The 18,708-nt window shown below is 36.3% G+C and overlaps 1 protein-coding gene across 4 annotated transcripts in view; it reads left to right on the top strand.

Moving 5' to 3' along the window:
* Positions 1-18,708, top strand: part of CNKSR2 (connector enhancer of kinase suppressor of Ras 2) — a 205,671-nt gene that overhangs the window by 140,331 nt on the left and 46,632 nt on the right. For all 4 annotated transcript variants that reach the window (XM_041472375.1, XM_041472376.1, XM_041472378.1 and 1 more), the window contains 5 exons: positions 6,561-6,609; positions 7,477-7,649; positions 9,736-9,809; positions 12,286-12,357; positions 18,188-18,255. In XM_041472375.1, coding sequence (XP_041328309.1) covers positions 6,561-6,609; positions 7,477-7,649; positions 9,736-9,809; positions 12,286-12,357; positions 18,188-18,255 — 436 coding nt within the window. The remainder of the gene's footprint in view (positions 1-6,560; positions 6,610-7,476; positions 7,650-9,735; positions 9,810-12,285; positions 12,358-18,187; positions 18,256-18,708) is intronic.

Genomic DNA, 18,708 nt, shown 5'->3' on the forward strand with positions numbered 1-18,708 from the left:
ATTATCTCCAGAGGTGATTTCCTGCCTCTGTTGTTTTGTGTTTTTTCTGACTGGTACATTCTCCTCAGTAAGATGTTAAACTGGGAACTGATGGGGAGTAGAAATCCAAATAAAGGGTTAAATACTGTTCTGTGACAGGTGATGGTTTAGTGTCTATTTTCCTTCTTAAATGGATGCACTTGAAACACACAGTGATGGAGCAACTGATGCATCTTGGACTTTTGCCATTAAAATATACATACAGTTTTTGAAATCCTCCCTTTCCCGCCTTGATTTCTTACCATCAATAAAAAGGAGTGTGGGAGGTACCAAAATCACATGTTTCAAAGTAGATGTAAAGGAGAAGAATGATCACAGAATAAATTATCCTAATGAGCAGCACTTGTCTAGTTTAACTGTTTATTCTCATTTGCTTCAGGCAACTGTGACACTGCTGCAGTCAGTCAAAAAGACTGGGGGAATATGAGAACTCTCATTTAAAGTCAATGTTGTCCAGGAGTTTTACTGCTTTGGTGTTTCAGTTAAAGAGTCCTGTGGCTTAATGGCTAAGAAAGAAAGTCTTTCCCTGGTGATGGAAAGCAGCACCACTGTATATCATTTTTCTAAACAGCCTGAAGATTTAAAAAATCATTTTATTTTTGCATTCATTATGCTAACAACTTTGCACAAAATATTAGCGCTATCTTCCACAACTGGTGAGTTGTATCCAGCTACTGTAATATTTACCACAGAGCTGCCCCCTGCCAAATGATTACAAAACATTTAGAAATGGGAGAATGAATAAGAATCCCTGAGCAGAAAAGCTGTGCTTGCTGTCACATTTCAGACAATCATGGTTTTGCCCTTACCTAGCCTATTCTTGGATAAGCAGACACAGGAGCAGTTGTATGAAAAGAATGGACATCTTTGATGTTATCAACCCTTGTAAACTATGTGATAGGGAGACCATCCTGCACAGCTCATATAGACATTGTTCACCTCAGAGGTATAAAAAAAAGTTGGCAGCTTCAAGATCTCAGCCTACATTTTTTATGCAGTAAAAAACTCTTAAGGCACATACATACTGTTCCTTTCTCCTTGTGGTCATTAACAAAATGCAAGAATGAATGTCTGTTGCTGATTGGCAGGAGGCTTCAAACTTTCTAATCTGACAGTGGTCTTCCCTCATCAAATCTTTGTAACAGTCCTTGAAAATTTTATTTTCCACAAAAATCCATTAAAATAATTAGTACTGTCTGCTGTAGGCTCTTAATGGAGACTAAACAACCTGGTAAACAAAAAAGATTTTGGCAAAATCCTGTGTTGTGAGTACCCTTAAGCATGAGATGCTAATACTGATCTAAAGTGTGGTGTTGTATCTAAATAGGTTTGCATTTCCCCCCTTTTCAGTCTTCTTTTAGCTCTGAAATTTTGGATCTCAACACACCAAGTGCAAAGAAATGTGTATGTGGTATATCAAAGCAGTGAAAATAGAACATTTCCAGTTTTCTCAAAGCATTGAGAACGATCTCTCAAAGTATGAGATCAATGATATTGGCAGAACCAGCTTTCATTTTTTGCCCAGATACTGGCTTTTCCATCTGTAGCAGAAAGTTCCAGTAATCAGATGTGTTACAAGCTACCCTGCTGAAACTAGAGAATGCTATCTTACAGTGACAGAGGGGAAGTGCCTGCCTGTAAACAGTTCCTTAGTGTCTAAACTTGCAGCTTGAGAAAAACTGGACTTGACCCGAGCTCTAAATAAAGCTATAGATATGTGCCGTTTTCCCTTCCAATCAGACTGAGCTCAGATTTGGGTAGAAGGATTGGATATTATTTTTTCCATAACCTGGTTCTCTCTTCCAGCTTTTTTTAAATGAGTGAATGAAAAATTTCTGAAGAATAGTGGAGAAACAAAAATGCCCTTGAATGAGAATTTTAGGTGCTGTCCAGTATAGTACTAGTTGCTATGGTCAATCTGTTCCTTCAGAGAATCTTCAGTTTTGGTCTTTTTTTGGTAGACCTACAAATCCTATAACCATGACGAAGTTTATATAACTATTAGAATATATTTATTTTGGGACATGGATGTAACATTTTGTTGGCCATACCCATCTAATTTATATTAGATATCAGAGAAGCTCCAAGGAACAGCTTAACATCAATTCTTTAGACATCTTCCTCAGACTTTTGAAGTTTGTCAGAATTACTAATGTTCTCAAATTCATCATTTTGATAACCAGTCTATTTGTTTTCTACTTTTATTTGAGCTATTCAACTGGAATATAAGTTTTCTAACTTTCATCATAACAGTTTTATCAAATATTCTCCTCTTCTGATAGCAGTTTCACTCCAATTTAACATTAGTATTGAAAGATCAGTTTATTAATTTTCCTATTTGGCATGAAACAAATAAATTCATTGAAACTTAACTAATTTCACACTTTAATTTTTTCAAATAGAGAGCTATGAAGTTACTACTAAATAAGTTAATAATAAATAAATTTGCAGGCTATTCTGAACATTAATGACTAACTTTCAGCTTTCTGAGCAAATATGGTGCAGTCACAGGAATAACCAATAATAAATACTGTCTTCCAGGAGAGAAACTGGAATAACTCTGAGAATGAGACAGAAACATGATAGTCTCTTGAAAATGTTGTTACACGTGCAAAGATGCTGATGTGTGATTGTGTGTATGCAGAGTATTGATTAGACCACCTGTACAGGATTATTTTCTTGTGAAAGAGCAACTACAGTTACAGGCCAGTGGTGATCTCTTTGGCTGGTATGAGCCTCCACCTGCAAGTTTTCTACAGTGTAGCTGCATTGCTGTGCTGTAATCCTAAAAGACTTTGCCCTGGGGCAGGTTGCTCTTTACAGGTGTGCAGTCTGCTGGCCTTTTGGAACTCTGTCAATCATTTTGAAGACTGTTAGAGTAAATACAACCCACACAGCAAGTCTGGTAATGAACAGTTGCAGGAAGAGTGGGACTGTTATGGCTCCTCCCTGCAGAATTAAATTTCCATTGGCTCTTGGAATTTGCAGCTAAGACCTCAGAAAGGCAGGGCTAGAGGCACGCTAGAACATTTGTAAGAAAAACAAAACAGACAAAATAACAACTAAAAATCCTCACCCAAAAACCCCAAAAAACCAAAACACCAAAGCAGAAACAGAAAAAAAAACTTTAATAAATTATGTTTTATTCCTCTTAAAATGCATGTCCTTTGAGGCTGCTATAAGGAAAGGCAGGCTTATATATATGTTAAATGTTTCTTTGATATTGTCCTTAGAAATGCATTTGTCCAAGGGCTTCATCTTGGTGTATTATTAAATAAAATGAGCTCAAAGATCGCATATCACGGGAGAAAATCATTGTGTCTAAAAAACTCAGTGAGTCTCAGTGTATTCAAAGGGGCTTTGATGTATGTTAAACATCAAGTGACACCTTGCTTTTGGGTAATGGAAAGTTTTTCTAGTTTTATTTTGGATGACTGGAAAGCATATAATTCAGAACATTATTAAACTGTTTCAAATTTTCTTCAGGAGTGCCAATTTCCACTTGTCTTAAGGTACTCATCTATTTAATCTTTTCAGTGTCTATCTTGTTTCCATTTTACTCATTATTTTGAGTTAATAATGACTTTCTTTAATATGGAATGTTGCTTTCTATTTCATGTCATGCTTGCTCTCGGAATTAGTAGAAGAGATGGATTCTTGGAAACTGGGACAAGATGTTTATGAAAGCAGTTACTCAAAGTTCAAGGTGTATCAAAATCAAAATGCAGTGAATGTACATTGAATCTGGCTTTGTGGGCACGTGATTAAACAGTATCTTACAGCAAGTTTGCATTAGTACAACTAAATTTCTTGGTATAAATCCCTGGTTTTAGGGTTCATGGAATTCAGAAGTAGTAATTACATTATTTCCATATTTGCCACATCACAGAATTAAGCTGTAAAAGCGGATACATGGTGGCCAGCATTAGGATAGGTTGCTTAAAGAAGCTGTGGAATCTACCTCTTTGGAGATAGTTTATCTAGGCTAGAGAGATGACCCAGAACAGGATTCAGTGTTGGCTTCAAAGCAATTCTTGCTCTGATCAGGAGGAAGGGCGTGAGCTCCTGACACCACTGAGAAAACAGCTCTAAGCATTGTCTTACAACTGGTAAGTGGCTGTAGATTGCATTCTGTGAGTTCTGAAAAAAGCAACAAAAGAAGAAGCATCTTTATATTTCATCCTCACTTTGTTGTTATTGTTGTTCTCCAATTACATATTTTATATAACATATACATTTTCTGAGTTAAAAAAGATGGTGCTCTTTTTTGCAAAGGGTTAACTAACTTGAAGTCTGAAGTCTATGTAAAATATCCTAAAGTGTTAGTTAAAATCACTGAAGTTGAAATAGTTCCCAGGAACTTCTCTCATTTTTAGAATTTGCCCTTAATTATTATTTAATTCAATGAGCTAATTTAGAATAATAGCTGAATTTAATAAAACCTTTCTATTTTGCAATATTACATAATGTATGGAAAAATGATTAGACATTTAAATTACATGCTTTCTTCCTGTTAAAAACTGATACCCCTTCATTACCCTTTCTTCCCAAAAACTGATTCAGAAGTTAAGAGGTGTGAACTGAGGTTTGCAGGTTCAATTTACAGACAAAACATCTAAAGAGAAGGCTTTTCATATGTTCTCACCTGCTCTCAGAATCACTTGTGAGAAAATGAAGCAGAGATTTTCCTTTTCTGTTTTGACACTGTGAAAGTAATAGGGCAGAAAAGTCAAACAGCAGAATGAAATTGTCTGAGTTGTGAACTGAGAATTGCTAAAGTTTTGGATTTGTATGTGTGTGTATTTTTTCACCCACTTTGAATTAAGTAAGATTTTCAGAGGGAGTTACACACTTCTGCACAGCCACTCTATTATTCCTGTGTCATTAAGATCTCTTCTGGTCCTTCACAGGTTGAAATATTTCGTGTGATGTAAGTGGGAGGGGTGTTGCTGTCTTGGTTTGTTGAGAGCTGGTGCTGATTTAATTGGTACCAGTAGCAGAAGAAAAAGGACAAGAGCCAGGAAATGAGAATGAGTGGGATCCTTTTTTTCTTCCCAGTGGAGGCCTACTTTGACCCACTGAGGTAGCAATATAGTGGAGTAGGTTTTGTCAGATATGGTCTCCGAGGGATCAGCACATCTAGCAAGTCAGTAAAATTTTTTAATTACACTTAATTATTGTCTTGCTAGTAATTTTTCCCCATGGACATGTTAGTTTTTGCTGCATGAAAATCTCTCAGCTTTGAGCAGGAGATCCCTTTGAAGCTGAGTCTGCTGCATGTGAGCTCAGGGGTGCAGGAAGCAGGGAGGAGAAAATTAGAATAGAGTCATTCAGGTTGGAAAAGAACTCCAAGATCATAGAGTCAAAATTTGACCAAACACTATCACAATCACAATTTCACAAACAATCAATTAAGCCACAGCTCTGAGTGCCATGTGCAAAACCAAAGCTGCTCCTTGAATTGAACTTAGTCTTGTAAACTAGGGTGAGGGTTTGTCTTACTACTAGGAACAGGATTTGGAATTGCAGAACTGTCAGTGCTTTTGCTTAGATTTATTTTTACCAAGTAGCACAAAAGTATTGATTTCTGTATTGATTCCTGGCAAGCTGAAATAGGAAGTTTTAATAGGCAGACACTCTAATGTAGCCTTTTCTTAGTTTTAACACTGATAACATTTGTCTGCCTTTCTAGAAAACTAAAGTTCAAAACAAGTCAAATCACATCTTTAAATTTTGGCTGATTCATTACAGATTTTTTTTTTTTTTTTAGTTCACTGGGGACTGTGCTTATATGAGTCAAAGTTTTAAAACAAATGGTTATAAAATGTGTTAATACTTATTGATCTTATTAATAAGCTAAGATCTTAAATAAAAGAGCAATTTCCATCCTGTTTCATTGTCAGGGGAGTGGGTTAGTTTGTGGGAGTGGATCAGCTGGAGGGAAATATTTCCACTTAAAAACCTGATGAAAAAATAAAGTTCTAGTTCAGACTTTTTATTTGGGAGACTTTTTCACAGTTGTGATTAAGCAGAATTTACTGATGTCTTTCAGAATACTAGGCCTGGTTCTGAGAAAATTGTCTGATGGTCTAATGACCATTGTATGAATACTTCCACACCTGAATTAGGCAGTGTGTTATTTTGCATATTTACATATAGATGCCAAGAATACTTTATTTAGTGTATACATTAGAAATACATGGGCTGTGTAGCTTCATTATTGTAGTAAACGAAGAGAGATATTCCTTCTTTATTAACAGACAAGAGGATAGGGAGCATTTTGGGCAGAAACTACAGTTGGTTTGACAACCTAACTGGTGATCTGTTTTGAGCTGTTTGACAGTGTGCTTTTGATTTACAACCTTATGAACAGGTGAAATAAAATCCCCTTTTTTCTTAGGCCTAGAAGTCTCTTGGCTGATGTTACCTGATATGACTTCATGTAACATTTATTTTAATATAGGTATGTGGTTGAATATAAATATTGTATTTTCACTTCTTCCATTTTTATTTTCTTGTAGACATTTCAGCAATCTTCTCTACAGCAGAAAAGTAAAAAGAAGAACAAAGGTAAAAAATAAATTTGTTTTCATATATGGGTAGGAAGGGAATTGCCAAGATTAATTTCATGGTATTGCAGGATGTGAGGAACTCTAACTTGTTAGCTCCAATAAAATGCTCAGTTCCGTTGATCATGTTGAAAATGTATTAGTCCATTTCTGATGTCTCATAGTTTCCTAATGTTCCTCTACCTTCATGTATCTGCTTTTATCTTTTTTTTTTTTGAATACTTAGACTCTAGCCTCTTTGGGGCCAGGGTTGGTTTTTCCAGCTGTGTTCAGGTAATGCCTCACTGCAGCACTTGCTCATTACCTACGCTCTCAGGTAATTTATATCATAGTAAATTTTCCTCCTTTGATTTTGAAGTACAAAGGCCTTAGGGACTGTTTAGTTTCAAAAAGAGCTGCAAAGAGAGGTTTGTGAACAACTGTGAAGTACTTCAGTAGTTGTATTTGGTAACCAAGTGGGAAGTACAGTAATTTATATGTTGTGTGCTTTATTCTAATGTGAAATATATTGAAAATTACAAATAAGCATTTTTCTTATTTTTAAATATCTTGCCTTTCTTTTCTCTGTAGTGTCTTCTGTCTTCTCTCTCTGTGTTGCTTTTTTTTTTTTTTTTTTTTTTAATCTTATCCATAGGATATGAGCTCTCAGATGCTGAACATGGTTTGGTTTGCTTTGGCCTTTAAATTATGGTGGTGTGCATAAGCTTTGTGGTCAAAATAGAATGCTTGTAATAGTTTTTCATGGCAATTTGAGGTTGAAATTGTTAACTAATTTTCTTAAACAGATACATAGTGCTTTCTGACTAGGTATCTTGTTGATTTAGTGGACAAATCAAATGCTTTCACATCACCTCGTTGTCATTTTCAGCTCCTATTCCTGGTAAAAGCAAAAGACGGATCTCATGTAAAGATCTTGGACGAGGGGACTGTGAAGGATGGCTTTGGAAAAAGAAAGATGCCAAGAGTTATTTCTCCCAAAAATGGAAAAAGTACTGGTTTGTTCTGAAGGACACATCTCTATATTGGTATATCAATGAAGAGGTAAACATCTATACTCATGGTCTCCATGAATACTTTGTGTAGTGCTGTAGTCATGATCTAGTGTGAAAACAATGCTTTCGGTGCTTATATATGTTAATAACTTTATTCACCCAAATAATACCAAAATTGATATTAACTCTGCCAAAATGACCATGAAGGTTTTGAGATACCTGTTCCTTCCAATTCACCTTTTACTGCATGGAGAAATAACAGTTTTCTGTGTCCTCATGACACCAGTTTAGAATAAATTTATCCTCAAACCCTTGAAAGCAAAAAGGTAATTACTTAATCCTGTCATTCAAGCTTAGTCATGGAAGTGTAAACTTTAATGTTGTGCTGCCTGGTGTTCCTTGTTTATCTCTGCTAGGCAATTAAGGAAGATAGTTCTGTTTTCTCAGTTCTGTTCTCCTGTTGTTTCTTCTTTGTAGCTTTTGATATGATTTCTTTGCTCATAAATGCTGAACTTAAAAGCACAGGAGCATCCCAGCTGAATTGTGTACAGCTTTGATTATGCAACATTTTCTGCATTGGTACACATTTATTATATGAGCTTTAGCTGCAAAGCTTTTTGCCAGTGTTATGATACCTTGATTTTTAATCCTATTAGATTTGTTAGTAAATATGTTGAGATAAAACCATTGTTAACATCTGTATGCACTCTGTCCTGGACTTGTTCTTTTAATCACAGCAAGCATTTGTACATAACTTTTTCAAAGTAATCCCCAACTTCTCCCTGAGTAAACAGAAAGCAAGTTGCTCCATGGCCAGAGCTCTCAAAGCCCATTTTCTCAAATTCATTCCATTTGTGCCTTGAGCCCAGCTTCAGATCAGTAATCCTAACTCCCTCCTCTCCATTCTCCCTCCTTAGGCTACTACAAGGTTTTCATCAGAGCGGTAATTGAAGCCTACAAGTGCAGTGAGTGGTCAGCACCAGGTCCAAGGAGCAGCTCTGAGCTGTGCCATACTTCCCATGTGGAGGGCAGTGCTCTCAGCACCTCCATCTCCTGCCCCATCCCAAGTTTCCCTGAGGTTTTCTGAGTTTAAGTTATTTTTGAGACCTCAGCTCCCTCAGCACAGTGTCTGTCATCACCAGTAGAGTCAAAGGCTGGTAGGGGGTGCCTCAGTGGCAGGTGGACAGACAAGCAATCACTGTTCTTGCCAAAACTCTTTTTCTCGAGGCAACCATTCAAAAAAGACATAGCAAGATTGTTCTAAACAGTGTCTTTGATTTTAAAATACCTGCTAATGCAGAACTAGTTACAACCCTGTACCTTCCACATAATGACTCCAGCTCCAGTTTTATATGCTGATTTGTGCTTTTACTTATTTTTAGGAAGGTGTATAATCATATGGACTGCATATGTGGTGTAAATAACCATTTAAACTCTTAGGAAAATATGTGTATTTCTTCACATACATTTGTGGTTTTTCCAGCTTCATTTCTATAATCCTGTATTAATTTTGCATGCAAAGTTATGAGCAGTTAAATAACTGAGTCTGTCTTATTGATGTAATAGTAGCTTAATATAAATAATGCTTTCAAACTGTGAAAAGTCAAGGGAGATTGCATAGCTGATAAAATAAACTCTGTAAAATCTTCAGAGGAGAGGGGAGGAAGGTCAGATACATTCTGAATGTTGTAGAGAGATAAAAGTAGCTGAAGAGATATCATGCCTCTTAGCTGTGATACATAAAAATGATAAACAACACCCATTTTAATTGCTTTTTTCTCTGTTTCTTCCACTAGGCTGCATTCCTCCTTACTAATTAGTCCATTTTTCCCAAAAAATTAACTAATTACAATAACTAATTGACTAAATACATTTGGTCATTTTGTATATTTTCAAATGCTGGTTCAGCTGTGAATGTTTTTCAGAAAACTGGGTATTTAAAATTGTGTTTTTCACCAAGGGATCTGTCTTGCTATTTCAGCAGAAGTCCCAGTGACTTCTGTTCGCCAGAGCAGAGCAGACATTAGTATTCCTTTTGTAAGAAGTAGGCAAGTAAAAATATTTGTAAGTTTTCAACGTGCTGGGTTTTTTTCCTTACACTTCAGCTGCAGTAATATCTGGAACTATCTTTGCAGGATGAAAAAGCAGAAGGATTCATCAGTCTACCTGAATTTAAAATTGACAGAGCCAGTGAATGCCGCAAGAAATAGTAAGCATGCTTCAAAATAATGCAATGGTACAATAAATGAAGTGCAAACAAAGGACAAGGTTTTCCCTTAAAACAGGGAGATAATGGACTTTTTACATTTACAGTGACAATTGTCATGAGGTTGTATCACAGAATAAGCTCATATGAAAAAAGAAAATTATTTTTTTCTGTTTGGAGTGCCATCTTGCCCAAAGAAGGCTATTTTTTCACTTCATCGTGAACCACAGTGCTTGACTAGACCAAAATTAATTGTGAGCAAGAAGGCTGCTTGGCTGCTTCTGTCCCTTTGTTTTCCTAGTTCTACTTTCCTTTTTTTCCTTTCTGTTTGGGGTTGCTATTTTTTAAAATTTGTTTGTTGAGGGTTGGAGAGTCTTTGTGTGCTTTATACTCAATAAACAGCTTTAAGCATAATACAGAGACCATCCAAATAAGAAAGTCCCCAAGTTCATGGCCATGCATCAATATTTAATGTAACTCCAAATTAGTTAGCATCATCTCGAAGTTTGCTGAGACGTTATTCAGTCTGGGGCAGAGTAAAAAAAAGAGGATGGCAGTGATTTGTTGTATTTTTGATATATGATCTAAAGGTCTCAAAGAACATTTCTTCTCACCTGTTTATGCTGCTATCCAGATTTGTGCCATTGCACATATCCATTTATTATTTAGATAAATTCAAGCATGTGTAGTAATGTGACAGATGCCTGCTCCCACAGGCATTTTTAGAGTCATTGTTCAAAATTTTTTTGCCTTGCCTTGTAATGATTTCTACGGTTTTTTAAGCAAGACTGGAATTGCTGAAATTCATCTAAAACATAATTGTCAAATGTAAAATGGTATGATTTGTACTATCTACAGTTCTACAGAAAGCACCAACCTGGTATCAGTTGATCTGTATCTCTGTTTAGGATGAGCTTTACACTTCAAGGTGGTCTCAAAGGGCAGAAGATAAAAACTGAGTTTAAAAAAAAAAAGATAACATTAGCTTGAGCCTGTTGTCCTGCGTCCTTGGGCCACATAGCTAAAGTGCTTCATTGTTTCTTTTTTTGTTGGCACAGCAGCATAAAGTCAACTCATTTTTCAGAATTGCACCCTGCTTAAATTGGTTTGGTTTGGTTTTACTTGATTTAGTGTCTATTGAATAGCAGCACATAAAATATGGTTATTAAGATTCTTTGCTTGGGTGGCAGATAAGGGGGAAATGCCCTCTAAGAATCCAGATGAGAGATGCTGTAACAGTTTTAAGAAGTCCAGTTTTAGGTCTCAGTGACTTGATGATGTCTTTCTAAACTGAGCAGATGTCGCTGTACATCTGTTTTGACTTGCATAACACTGTTTGCTGTCATGTGTTAGAGGAATCTGTTTAGTCTCAATGTTATGTTACCTAATCTAGCAGTAACTTTCCTGCTACCAGTTTCATTTACCTGATTTCTAAAACACAGATATGTGTATATCTGTGTGCACACAGACATGTATACTGAAAATTGCAAGCATAAGCATGAAGAATGTCATTACCATTTTTCTGAGATTCAGTTTATTATAGAGTGAGAATTATTGTATTACATTATATATATGTGTGTATGTCTATATGTATAAAATGTGTTTATATATATATAAGATCCATTATGTCTCAGAAAAATGGCGATGATGCTCATCATGTATCATGTTTGCAGTTTTCCTTATTTTCTTTGGGACTGTTACATTTTTTGTTGTTAAGAGACACCTTCAGATTATTCTCAAAATGATTCTTCTCTACTGTAAATTATTCATTATTTCAAATGCATTTGCTGGGTCTTCAGGTACTTCACCATAAATCTTTATCCAACATAGTTAAAAGATTCATTCTAGTAATTTATTTCATATTATGTATGAAATGCAGTAATTCTCTCAGCCCAGTCATGTTGATTACTTTGGTGGAAAGGAAAGATGAGATGTAATTGCCCATTGCTTAGGATGACCTCATGAACACACTGTTGATTTATGACAGCTTTTCAGAAGTCCATCAGCACATCACAATTTCCTGCTTGAAATGCAGTCATTAGAGCTAAAGGTAATGTCAAAGTCATTGGGATGTGAGAAATCACAAGGACTGAGAATTTTACTGTTGTATTGAATTAATTGTTTAGTCAGTTTCTGTTCAGAAAAAATTGACAGCTATACGTATATCAGCAAAATTACCCAATACATAAAATTATATCCTTAACTGATGAACTTTATCCACATACAATGCACTGCAGGTGATGGTTGAACAAATATTTATGCACATATGAATCAAGGATTATTTAGAAGGGTAGTTGAAGAGCACTTCACTTGGTGAAACCTGGCACAATCCTAAAAGTTGTATGCTCATACAGTGTTTGGGGGCATGCAGAAATATGAACTCATCTCATTCCTTGTTGACCATATGATCTTACCTTCCAGAAAAAAAAAAAAAAATAGTTGTACCATTACATTTTTTAATTGTGTTTTTCCTCTACAGTGCATTCAAAGCCTGCCATCCTAAGATCAAAAGTTTTTATTTTGCTGCTGAACATCTAGATGATATGAACAGGTAAGAAAATCTAGCAAAATTCAAGGACCCATTCCTTAAATGTGACGCTTCTTGAAGCTACTCGTAGCGCAGGTATAATAAATTACTTACTAGTCTAAAAAGATAAATTTAATTGCTGAGAAAATAGGTGCAGAGAAACATTTTTTTTCTGACTGGCTTCATATGTTAATTATTTAATACAAAAAAATTACCTGTTTTTTGATACAAAGATTTGAAATCTATAGAAATGTGATTCCATGTTTCTAAAAAGAAAATAATGCAATGTGTGAAACAACATCCAAACACAATTTCAGAATTCCAGGTTTCTGGTTTTGGCTGTGTGGCACCTGCAAAGGTGAGGTATGTCCAACTCTGCTTCCTTACATACTCCCAAATGTGTTGCTTCCTCTGGGAGTCCTTCTGTTTCTTGTCCTGAAGGGAGTAAGAAACTGGAGAAAGATTTAAAGCAGTCACTGTTTTTTTATGCCAGTCTTGAAAACGGAGTGGAGGTTACAAGTAATGAATTTTGCAGATTCTCTCCACTTCCATGAACTTGGATGTGAAATTTTTGTTGTGTTGAATTTGATGGGGAAAATTTCAGCATATCAAAAAGACCAAGACTTAAGTCTTAGTTCTTTGAGTACTGACTTTTACTGTATCTGTTCTTGGCCAGTTGTGCAATTTTTCAGAAAAATGATTGAGACTTCAGCACAAAATAAACACAATTCCTCTTAATTCATTTGAATGGTAAATTAGAACATGAATCCCATGTTTATTCAAATATTAGGGGGTTTATTTCATTTATTTTCACAATATAAACTGACATAATTCTGTTCAAAATAATATACCATTTTCATCAAATGACAGTGGACACAAACAAAAATCTATTACTGCAACCTGAGAATTGTTCTATCTTAGATAATGTCTGTTGATATCCTTGCTGACCAGAGCTGTTTTCAGAACAGAGGAAAAAGGAGATAAAACTGAATCAAAAAAACTTAGCAAGTCCTGTAGTCATGGTTTAATCCCTCCTGTGTGGACTAGATTCAAGTACCTGGCAGAGCACCTTCAGGATACTGCCAGTTCATTGCTGATAGTATTTGGGTGGAAAGGCATGCTGATACTACACTGTGCCTGCTTTCCTTTAGAAATAGCTGTCTGTTAACATTTTTTCAGAAGTTTGTGCGTGACTGAGGCTCACTTCAAAAGTCTCTTCACAGTTAGAAACATAAAACTTTTTTATTTGTTTGTGAAATTTTAGACTTGCCTTTCCTTGATAATTCTGTCAAACCAGTTGCTCAAAATGCAGTTTGTTGTGCAGCAAACAGAATAATGGCATGGTCTGTATTCAACGTATCCTGAACACAGCAGTAGCTGAATCATTTGTCAGCAGGTCCTCACTCAGTATGACAAAGCACCTTGTTTTTAAGGATAGAAATTTATATATTTTTTCAGTAATCAGAAAGCAGGAGCAAATGGGCTGCAATATTTTAAAAATATATTAGTGTAAATTATGTAGTGTATATTAGAGCAGTGTAAAACCTAGGAATTAAAATATTTTTATCTTCCCACCACAAACAGTCTTTTTGCCATATTTTGAAATTAGTGCTTATTAATTCCTTTAGAATGAGCTTGACAAAGTTTGGATCTGAGTTATACACATGTAAATTCAAACTCTGTCAGGGTCTGTGGAATTACTTGAAATTCTTATATTTGAGTTGCCATCAGACTCTCACCAAAGAATTTTATTTTTCTTCTTTGTTTAATGTTTAGAAAAATTAGTTCACTTTCACAAATATTCAATTAACTCAATAGATGGGAAAAAGTGACTGAAAAATAGTCTTTCAAATGCAGGGATAATAAAATACTTCCTGTCTAAAAGTATTTTGAAGCCTAGATGAAGTAGAATATGGAATAAAATTATGAAGTTAAATTAATTCTCTTTTGATCATTTTATGGGGTTTTTTTGTCAAGTTTCTGGCATAAATTCTAGGTATGTATCAGGCAGTCATTTCAGTTTTGTTTATACTTGAAACAGAAGAAGCAACAGTAGAAAACTGCTAATACATAGAATGACTGAAAGTTCAAAATGGTTCAATTCCTTCATCCCTTGTATAAAATGATTTATATTTAAAAAAAAAATGTTTGCTAGCTATGTAGTTTTTGTTTGTGTGTATCTACTCATGTAAAATGGGTATTTTAATATCAGGTAATTCTGTCACTATTCAAATTTTCTTACTACTTTTATGACTGTGCCACACCATGGTGCTGGTAAGGAGTCTGGAGAGCTATAATCACTGAATTTTGTTGCTGTGGCATGTGAAGTCCCTTTAGTCCATATGGTCACACCAGTAAAATGTTCTTTTTACATGTTAGCATGCTTTTTCCATGTGAGAAGAGGACAGAATATTCTTTATAGATGCAAAGTCCTTTTTTCTAGTGTAAATGCATGGTCATGGAAGCATGTTGCTTGGAAATTAATTGTTATTCTCTTCACTCTGGTTAAATTCCATTCAGGTATTCAGAGACACTCTAAGGTATCCAAATTCCCATACAGCAAGTTCATCCTGTAGCCTTGAGGTTTATGATTAAGGAGAATTTGACACCTTGCTTTGACTAAAAGTATTGCAACTACCTGAATGTGAGATAAGATAGAGAAATGTTTCCTACTAGTCTGTGAGAATATTGTGCATCCTTCCTTACAGAAATTGCAGCTCTTCAGAAAGTCAGGGGGTTTTAATCCTGTTCTATGTGTCATAAAACTGTTTTAATTAAATACTGACAAGAAATGAATGTGCTGTTCTTAAAAAGAAAAAAAAAGGAAACCTGAATGACTGCTGCAGTTAGCAGTGACACTGTATTTATTGTCATATCTAGAAAACAGATCTTAGAATTCTCACAAGAAAATTGAAGCTGCAATTGCTTTAAAAAAGCAATATTTTCTTGGCCTCTTGACCTCCAAATGTTACAGTGCCTACCAGGACATACACACTGAAGGGAAGAAAGATAGAAATCTTCCCATGGCCTAGGGCTTTGTATGTATTAATATGCATATTAAGAAACATTTGTGTAGCTGTATGATTGGAACTTTTGTCCCCAGTGCATTGTAACCCAGGCGTGTATTACTCCTCTTCCATTCTGCAGGAGATCTATATGTTTCCTCTTTGATACAAGTCCAGTGTGTTGGATTTCTCATACAATTCTAACCTGAACAAACCAGAACTCTGGCCATGCTTTATAAAAATAATACTAATTCCCTAACCCTACCTTAGGACACTTTAGCAGCCACACATCAGAAAATATGCAGAATAAGTCAATACCATTCCTTTAGTTTCCAGACTGGCAAATTACTCCAAAGCTGTGGTTGTTCACAATGTACAACTACATCAGTGGTTACAACAACCTTCTGGTTCACCCCATAGGCACTGCAGGTCATAGTCCAAACCTCAGCACAGATCGTGACCTGCAGAAATTCATTAAAGGTGAATTCAGTCTGCTGTCTCTCTCAAGAGTGAGAGAATGCTACACATTTCCTGAGCTCTCATTAGATTTTATTTTTCAGGAAATAATGCTTTTCTGGAAACAGTAAACTGTCATCTCTGTAAGCAGCATCAATTGACTGTCAGTTGAGTGTTCATTAATTTAATTGGTTACCTCAATAATAAGCAAACTTAGCAGAAAATGGTATCTCATGTTTAGGACAGAATGAAGGACAGGAGAACCCTTATAACTCAATTGTCTAATGCTTTGTGGTCAGCAGCCCTACCCAGTAGGGATCTTAGGTGGCTGTTCCCTGTTGGCAGTGCAGGTGAGGGTGGTAAACCGGGGGTTGAACTTGGAATGTGAAATCCTGAACAGGTGAGAGGCAAGCAAAGCACCATCCCCAGTGTCTGCCATGCCATTTGACAGAGCAGATGCTTGTCATCTTTTGCTGCTTTATCCTTTGGGCACAGACAAGTCTGTGACCTTTGTTGGTCCCTCTGCAGCACGGGGCTGGGGTGCTTTGGGTGAGGTCCCTGCCTCTGTGCCTCTGATTTGAGATAGCAGAGCTGGCTCAGCTGACCTTTTATTCCCCAAAGGAGGTCTTCACATATCAAGAATGTGAGCCTAAAATATGGCTTTGTAGTAGATAATCTTTTGGCTTTGAAGGTGTAATGTCATTGTCTGAGAGGAAGTTTGTTGGATTTCTGTTACTGTGTGCTGCTTGTTTTTATGACTGTATGCCACTTCCTAGTAATTACAACTCAAATTCTAAGTGTCCTCCTCAGCTTCCCTATTCTTCTGGCAGAAATTTTGATTGTGTGGCAACATGAAGTATTCTGCAATCACTTTAGGAGCAAATCCCTAGCTTTCTTCCCAATGTACAATGATTTATGGATCATTAATATGGTTTACAGATCTAAAATGTGGTCACTGTTTGTGCAAAGAGAGTGGCAGTCAGTGGAAAGTGTCCCTGCCCATGCCCGGAGGATTTGTAACTACAAGATTGTTAAGGTTCTTCCAACCTAAAGCATTCTATAGTTCTCTGACTCCATGATGACAGGAGTTAATTTCTAGGAAAGCAGCTGTATTTTATGATTTAATGCTTGCCCTGCACTGCAATGTCTTGAAGACAGGCATGCAGGAGGCATTACAAAGGTCTGTCCTCTGCTAAGACAAACATCCTGATTCTGTGCATGCAGTATGCAAACAAAACCCACCAGGCACAGGTTTCTGAAACAGTGGTTTCCCATTCCTGAAGAAAGCCCAAACCTGACTGGAGTTGTCTTTCTGTATACCCTAGCAGTTAAATTGCAAGCCAGTAGGTTGGCAAACCAGGCCTGTCAAATTCTGACTATGGGATGACTGGAGCAAGTAATTCCAGGTTTACCATGGAATGGACAACACGGGAGATTGCCATGGTGATTTAAAGCCTCACTGATGAAGGACCTGATTCAGTGTAAGCATTTGGCTAATGAGTACACTGAGAGCCCCATGGGGGAAGAGCGCAGGTTGAAACTGCCCTGCTACAGACACTTCAGTGTGTGCATGGCAATGACAGCCCTACTAGAAGAGAGCAGCAACAGCTCATTTGCTTTTTGGATTGGGTTTTTTTTGGTTTTTTTTGGGGTTGGTTTTTTTTTTTTTTTTTTTTTTTTGCGTTTGGGTGCTGGGGTTTTTTGTATAGTTTTGTTTGGGGTTGTTTTTTTTAATTTGTGCAGTTTATGGAAGCACTTTTTCGAAGCTAAATTGGGATTAAAGCCTTAGATGTGAATTGCATTGAAGCAACTATCTTTCTCCCTGCATTTCTCTGACACAAACACAAAAGTGAATTCTGATATGCCTCCTTCTCTTTGTACACGGCACTGTAGGTAAGCTCTGAAACATAATGGCATAATTAAACCACAATTTCTGTTTGGGAGTGAACCTGTTCTTTTTACTGCTGTTTTCTGCTCTGTTCCTCTGCTAAGTTGCCAATTCAGGCCTTAAAATATTGCTTAAATCTCTGAAAAGTGGTATTTATTCTTAAGAAATCAGAACAGCAGGAGTATTTGTGTGATGGCATATCTGTGAGCAGCAGACTTAACAGCTCTTTGATTATCTCTAAATCCTTTATTTTACAGATGTTTGACATCATACATGGTTTTCCATTTGAAATAAAATCCTTGCTGTGAAAACAGTTTGTTCAACAGCAAAATCATAGATCTTTGGATACTCCCTGAATAAGAGTATCAAAGAGAACAGCTGTCTGATATGAAAAATAACATTGTCCTTAATCTCCTTCAGATGCTTCTAGCTTTGTTTTTGCTAGAAAAGCATATAAAAATTAAGAGGCTGGATCGGTATCACGTTTTTTTTAATATTATTTCAGATGGCTCAACAGAATTAACATGCTTGCTGCTGGCTATGCAGAAAGAGAGAGGATCAAACAAGAGCAAGGTAATGTGTTGTTATTTTGATTTCTTCTGTCAGCTCTTATCACAAGTTCATCTGTTCTCTTTTCCCTGCTGTGTATCAGGCCTCATTCTCGTCATCTGAAAGCAAATCACACATGGGTATTGCTGTTATTGCTTCTGAGAGTTCCTTCTCTGTCAGGAGTGCTGACTAATGCCTTCGGACTCTGATCTGCAGACACTTCTGAGATTATTTCTGAGAAGGCTGCAAAGGATAGCTAAAAAAGCAGATATACTGCCAGTAAGCTCCACTATATAGTACCAAGGAATCTGTGTCCCTTATCAGAAGAAACTTAAGAATCTGGAGGCTAAAAAAAAGATTTGAAACACTGTATTTATGTTCGAATTCACAGAGGGCAGGAGTGCATGAAACTGGTCTTGGGAACAAAACCGTTTTTCTAAAGCCTGTTGAGATAATTGGATTTACTCTAAGGACTTT

This window comes from Pyrgilauda ruficollis, unplaced genomic scaffold (assembly GCF_017590135.1).
Source record: "Pyrgilauda ruficollis isolate IOZ18807 unplaced genomic scaffold, ASM1759013v1 scaffold29, whole genome shotgun sequence".
Classification (NCBI taxonomy): Eukaryota; Metazoa; Chordata; class Aves; order Passeriformes; family Passeridae; genus Pyrgilauda; species Pyrgilauda ruficollis.